This window comes from Pinus tabuliformis, chromosome X (genome assembly GCF_031772625.1).
Source record: "Pinus tabuliformis cultivar Carrire ecotype Pingquan chromosome X, CPIR1, whole genome shotgun sequence".
Lineage (NCBI taxonomy): Eukaryota > Viridiplantae > Streptophyta > Pinopsida > Pinales > Pinaceae > Pinus > Pinus tabuliformis.
The window spans coordinates 1,426,438,527-1,426,446,071 of record NC_142308.1 but is presented as its reverse complement, the minus strand read 5'-3'; the positions used below and the strand labels follow the sequence as shown (position 1 = coordinate 1,426,446,071).

The following is a 7,545-nucleotide window of genomic DNA, read 5'->3' as shown; positions in this document are numbered from 1 at the left end:
AAAACAATCCATCTTCGTCATTGTTCCACAAATGAGCAAATTGTAGACATCTTCACCAAAGCGCTTGGAAGAGAAAAGCTTGAAAGATTCAGAACGATGCTTGGACTCACCAACATCCCTTCAGATTAAGGGGGGGAATGTTGACACCTTATCCTCAGCGGTTTGGTGAACCCGGAATGTGAACAGTGATCAAGAAGAAGAACTGATTAGTCACATTCATGTATATAAACAATACTTACCTAATGAAATATACGAATCAGATTTTTGTCTAATCTGGAGTTACCCCTGGTCTGACAATTTTCAATAAATTCTCCAAGGCATATTCTATTCAAATTTTTCAATAATCTCAAATTTTTCAATAAATCCTCCACGGCAAATCAGATCAGAAAATAAACCTTCAAATTTTTTTACTAAAAACAAATCTCAAACTTAGAAAAAAATAAAAACAAATCTCTTTTTAAATAAATTAAAAAACTCAGAAAAAATAAATTTAAAAACTCAAAAAAATAAATTAAAATACAAGGAAAAAAACATAAATTAAAATACTCGGAAAAATAGAGTTTTCCGATCTTCAACTTACAGTATACAAGTAAAATCACTGTATTTTTCTGCTTATTTTTCTTGCAACACAAAAATGAAAAAGAAACTCAGAAAAATCCTTGTTTTACTCGTTTTGTTTGTAAGGCAAAAATGAAAAAGCAACCCAGGAAAATTGAGTTCTGTCAGCGTTTCAAATTTACCATTATTAAACTACAACCTACATATTTTTAAATGATATTTACAATTTTTAATTATAAAAAAAAAAATAGGGATCTCACCAATCTTCAATGCCACCCATTTAAAAATGCAATCAAGAATTTCAGGAATACAATAACAATTCCAACAACGAATCATTCAGAGGCTAGAAGATTTACAGATTATTCATAAATTCAAAAAACTTATGCTTGACCAAAAATCAATCGTTCAGGTTGATTTACAGATTATTCATAAATTCAAAAAACCAAATATCAATCGTTTATGTTGATTTACAGATTATTCATAAATTCAAAAAACTTATGCTGGACCAAAAATCAATGATTTATGTTGAGTTATGGTTAAGAACCTTTATACGAACCTCTAATACCAGGTAGAACGGATGGATGACACCTATGAACAGGGATGGAATTTGACATGGTTATTTGCCTGTCAAATATAAGCCAATTTTTTTTTTTTAATTTATTCACTCGTCAACAAAGGTATAGCCAAAAATTTGATGGCTGCTTCAAATTTGAAATTTCTACCATGCGTATGAACTACCCTGCCTACGAACAACTTTGTATTCTCAATAGGCTAAAGCTTATGAACAACATTGTATTCTCAACACACCAATGAACAGAACAGTGAAAAGGGATGACAGGGCATTAACAACTTAGTATTCTCAACACACACCTATATATTCTCAAGTTTCAACACAGCTATGAACTGTGAATAACTTTGTATTCTCAATAAGCTAGAGCTTATGAACAACTTTGTATTCTCTACACACCTATGTACAGTGAATAGGGATGACAGGTATGAACAACTTCGTATTCTCAACACACCTATATATTCTCAACACGCATATGAACAGTGAATAGGGATGACAGGGAAGGAATTTAACGGGCAAATTTCCCATAGCAAGGCAAACTGCCCATCTCAGGGCAAATCTTCACACACCTATGAACATAGCAAGGCAAACTGCCCATCTCAGGGAAAATCTTCACACACCTATGAACAGGGATGGCAAATCTTCACACATATATGAACATAGCAAGGAAAACTGCCCATCTCAGGGAAAATCTTCACACCATAGCAAGGCAAACTGCCCATCTCAGGGCAAATCTTCACACACCTATGAACAGGGATGACAGGATGGATAGCAGGGCAAAGTTCCCATTCCATGGCAAATCTTCTACCCTTCCTATGAACAACTTTGTATTCTCAAATCCTCTACCCTTCTTATGAACAACTTTGTATTCTCAACACATTTATGAACAGGGATGACAGGGATGTTTCTCAACACACCTATGAAGAAGGATGAAATGAAAAGCTTTGTATTCTCAGGGATGAAATTTGATCTTTTAACCTTCCTATGAAAAACTTGTATTCTCAGGGTTGAAATTTGATCTTTTACCCTTCCTATGAAAAACTTTGTATTCTCAGGGATAAAATTTGATCTTTTACCGTTCCTATGAACAACTTTGTATTTTCAATATGTGACAGAGCTTATGAACAACTTTGTATTCTCAACACCAACTTTGTATTCTCAACACACTTATGAACAGGGGTGAAATTTCTCAACACACTTATTAACCAGGATGAAATTTGACGGGCAAATTGCCCATGGCAGGGCAAACTGCCCAAATACAACCAAAAATTGTATTCAATCCTCTGCCCAAATACAGCCAAAAATTGTATTCAATCCTCAACTTTCTATGGTAAAACGATTAAAACGGGTATTAAAACTGATGCTCCCCTGCCTATAAACAGCTTTGAATCCTGAACAGGCGGGAGCCTATGAACAACTGCGTATTCTCAATAGGCGAGAGCGCATGGAGGACACCTCAATATTGGAGTTTCAGAGAGGTAGAATTTGAGAATGGAGGTGGAACTTCAGAGACTTCACAGGTGCAAAAGTTGAGTGGTGATGCTATTAAGATGCATCTTAATATATATTAAGTACCATGTAATAAACCAATAAATGCTATGAACTGGAGGACACCACAATATTGGAGTTTCAGAGAGGTAGAAGTTGAGAACGGAGGTGGAACTTCAGAGACTTCACAGGTGCAAAAGTTGCATCTTAATATATATTAAGTACCATGTAATAAACCAATAATGCTATGAACTGGAGAACACCTCAATATTGGAGTTTCAGAGAGGTAGAAGTTGAGAACGGAGGTGGAACTTCAGAGACTTGACAGGTGCAAAAGTTAAGTGGTGATGCTATTAAGATGCATCTTAATATATATTAAGTACCACTTAATAAACCAATAAATGCTATGAACAAATCTGTATTAATAACTATGAAAATATGTGAGAGTGTTAAAGTTTCATAAACATTACTGCATCTTAATATATATTGAGTACCATGTAATAAACCAATAAATGCTATGAGCAAATCTGTATTAATAACTAAGAAAATAGGTGAGAGTGTTCAAGTTTCATAAATATTACTATCATCAGCAGAACTAAAAAGTGTACAGACAATATTAATAAATATTAAACATCATGCAGTAACCCGGATACTAATCCATATTGTTATTACACCGTATTTAAAAAAAAAAAAACCAAAACCAATTGATCCAATGATTATGGGAATGCGTTGGAGACTAATCCATACTGTTATCACACCGTATTAAAAAAAGTCAAAACCAAAACCAACTGATCCAATGATTATGATGGTACAGAGAAAGATTAAGAACATCCATTGCAACCTGAAGAATTGGCTCATTTAGAAACCGAAACACATTGAATGAGATTATTCAACCCAATAAAATTCTGTGTGTATATGCTAGAGAGGTCAGTAGACTCATCTGCTCTGTTTTTCATTATTATAGATCTATGATCTACAGAATTTTCCTCAAATAAATGATGTAGCAATTACTTTTTCATACATGAAAAGATTATGGAAAAGTTCTGAAGCACAGAAAGTCTGTAGCAGCACTGGTACTGCCCAAGTGTCCTGGAAAAAGGTTTGATCTTTCATCCTGTTCCTGTACATGTTTTTGTGTTTCATAATACCGATGAAGCAAAGACTGAAATCATGTACCCAATTAAAAAGATTCTCTTACAAAGCAACTATAAATCGTTAGCGCAATCTGATATCTTATGCCTGTTCTTGACACGCTATTGCTGCCGCGACAAGACAGGGCTTCATTGAGCTAAAAATGTCTGTACACAACTCTTTCTATTAAAAGGCCACAAAAAACCAAAATTTCTATGTTCTGATTATCATACTAAAGTCCTGTCTGTAATCTTTGCATCTACAGAAAAATCCACCGCATAATATATACATTATGGCGGAAGAAGTAATTTGATACTGATCTTCTCTGACCACCAATGGATCCCAATACCACAAGCCAAGATTCTAGTTTCACTTGCCTTCTGCATTACGAGGAGGAGAGGAGCTCCCATAACTGATGCAAAATATTACTCCTCAGACTTCAGAACCATCAGCAGTGGAGGCAGAGGACAATTCCTTGGCCAGAAATGTGGGCTTTTCATCACCATGCATAATCACAAGGACTTTCTCCTCTTTATCAATTTCATAGCTTAAATTCTCCTCTTTTCCTTCAATAATTCCAGGGTTCACACGCTCTGGATCATTTGCTTCCACTTGACCACCCCCTATTTTCCACCAAAAGCACAGAAGAACCATGGATGTGAGGCCTATCAGAGCCAGCATGCCTGCAACTCCAACGAATAAATACAGGGCAGGAGAATGCCATCGCAAATGTGTCCCCTCATAGGAACTACTTGCAGCAGTATCGTTTCGCATTTCAGGCACATAAAATGTCCTCAGTTGCCCATTCATGGTCAAAAATGAAACCAAAATCTCATTAGGCGCACAGTGGTTCCCCGACCCCAAATCAGCAGGCCGCAGAGCAAGTATCAAGAATTAGGAAATGCTACATATAGGCAAGGGAAGTTTACAACCTTAACCAAACTTGTCGTGCACGATTTTTTTTGGCAAATAATTGTCACAGCTGTAATGAATTCTCTCCCACAAGAAAAGCATAAAACGGTTTGGAAGCAATGCACATTGTTGTGGATCCCATTGGGTTTGCTAGCGGCCATTGTTTCCTCGCGTTTATGACAGAAAAATCTCAAAGCGCCTCGGGCAGTGTGGACATTCAGGAATCACTTGGTTATGTCTGCTTTTTCTTGGTTGTTGAAGCATTGAAAAATAAAAAGTTATGATAGATTCAAATCTCTTTCTTACTTTTAAACGTCCCATCTATGGTCTGTCTCTCTGTCATAAATATATGTAGACACGAAGCACCTAACATGTGCCAGCGTCTTCTCGCGAAAGTCGCTTGTAAAGTTTTATAATTAATGTAGATGGTAACTCTAAATGTGACAGTGTGCTTTTCTCAGACCGACCTGATTAGTAGTCTAAATGTTAATAAGTTCTGTTTTTTTGTTTGGGTTTTTATCTCAAAATGCAGATGGTAACTCTAAATTTGACAGAATGTGTTTTTCTCTGACCGACCTGTTAAGAAGTTTCTGGTTTTTTTGTTTTTTTAAAATTTTGTAGAGATTTTTTGGAATTATTATTTTCAGTTATATAATATATAAATATTTAGTACTCTCAGAAGTTTTTTTGAAGATTCAATTCATGTTATTTACACATCAAAAACACATTTTAAATAATTATAATTTATTATTTTGTTAAAAGTTAAATAATCATATTTCAACTAAAAATGTAATAATTAAATTGGCATTATGTGATGGAAAGTAATTCAGTGAATCAAATAGAGATCGCATATTGCATATTAGTATTTAAAATTCTAATTATAACAATTGAGTGCCCTGAAGTTTTCGTCAGGGTATTGAATTCATTTTTACATTGAAAAACTATCAAAAATACATTTTAAACCTTGTCAAATATTGTGTTACCAAATTCTAGGGAAAAAAAAAATCTTAATAGTTAAGCTAAACCGATATGAACAAGGGACTAAATCATGCAATGGAAAATAAATCAAGTAGAGATTGCAAAGTCTATTTGGAGATGAAATCATGCAATGGAAAATAAATTAAGTAGAGATTATAAATTAGTGTTGTAATTTCTAATTCCAATAGGAGTGTTTCAAAAATTTTCAGATTGGAATTAGTTTTTGCATTAAAAACATCATTGAACTAAATTCATTTATACATTGAAAAACACATTTCAAACAACTTCAAAATTTTGTCGAAAATTTTATCACCGAATTCCAACCAAAAAAAGATTAATAGTTAAACTAGGCCTATAAAAAGAAGAACAGGAAAGGAAATCATGCAATAAAAAGTAAATCAAATAGAGATTGCAAATTAGTATTGCAAACTCTAATTGCAATGAGCAAGTGTTCAGGGAGCTTTTCATGGTGCTGAATTCACTTTTAACTCAAAAATATGAATTGAATTCATTTATATATTCGAAAACATATTTTAATCAACTAAAACTCATGATCTTGTTAAAAATAGTTTCACAAAATTCTAGAAAAAAAAACCCAATAGTCAAATTGTGCCCTTCAGAACAGCAAGCTAGAAGATCATAAATGGAAACTAAATCAAGCACAAATAGCAAACTAGTACAGCAAATTCTAATAACAATAATCCAGTCTCCAAGTGTCTTTTAGGATATTGAATTCATATTTATATTTATATTCCAAAACACAGGTACCAAATTCATTTATACCTTCAAATTCTTTTTTAAATATTTTAAATTCAAAATATTATAAAAAAAATTAACATCAAATTTTAACTTAAAAAAATTGAAGTAAACAAGACCGAAATCAAATTGTGATTGCTCATTAGAATTGCAACTCTAATTGCAATAAAATATTTCAAATAGTAAAGCTGGTATAATTTGTATAACAATCATGGACTTCTCATAATACAAGAGGCCAAAACTGTGGGAATGAATTATGGTGGAATGTCAGTTTTATATTAACTATGGTCCAGAGACTTTCAATTGGAGCTAGATGCCCACATCCATAAATGTAATCCCTATCTGGAAACTCATTTTTATCTTTTTTTTTTTTTCTTCTATCGAGATATTGGGTCCAATTAACCCTAAATTTGGTTTGTGGTGTTATGAGTTGGGGACAAGCTTCCAAAGCTTTTTATCCGAATATGGCAAAAAAAAATTGACAGAGATAAATGACAGAAGAAAAGGAAAACTAACATAAGAGAGCAGGAATCACATGCTGCCACTGTAGGACCTCACATCTTTCGACATGGTAGGTTTTGTAATATTTCTCAATGACAAAACAGGTTTGTTGAAATCCATTCATGGCATGTAGTGGGCAGTCACTGATATCCTTATTTTGAAGGTGAAACATTATTATCTATAGGCCCACCATATACCTGCAACAGTACTGAGGACCTGGACAGACTGCGAAATCTGTCACTCAGAAGAATATAATCGCGAATAATCGAATCAATTCATGCCAAAGGGCACAATTATCAACAATAAATCTTGAAATCTACGCATAGTGGATCCATTGTATATTACAATAATTTTCCTTAATTATCTCACTCAACCCTAATTACTTTTCCACATTCATCTAATAAAGCTGATATTGCAAGCGTTTTTGAAAAAGAAACCTAATGATTTCAATTATTAGATGGCTAATCTAATTCTCTCTGGAATTCAGTATTCTATGCGTTGGGATCCTTTCTGCTGAATAACGTGGTGGAACTCACCGGACCCTATTGCTATCAATCTCGAATGCTTAAACTATAAAATTTGTGAAATTTTATCTTCCAACTGGAGACCATAACCCTGGACCCCATATGCTCCTACAGCCGGACAGTCCAGTA

At 33.9% G+C, this 7,545-nt stretch overlaps 1 protein-coding gene across 1 annotated transcript; it reads right to left on the bottom strand.

The window, feature by feature from the left end:
* Positions 1-3,765: 3,765 nt before the first annotated feature.
* On the bottom strand, positions 3,766-4,846 carry LOC149145389 (protein GLUTAMINE DUMPER 2-like). The gene has a single exon (XM_089449376.1). It carries the CDS (start codon positions 4,553-4,555, stop codon positions 4,178-4,180), a length of 378 nt encoding a protein of 125 aa, XP_089305502.1. The 5' UTR covers positions 4,556-4,846; the 3' UTR covers positions 3,766-4,177.
* Between the last annotated feature and the right edge of the window lie 2,699 nt (positions 4,847-7,545).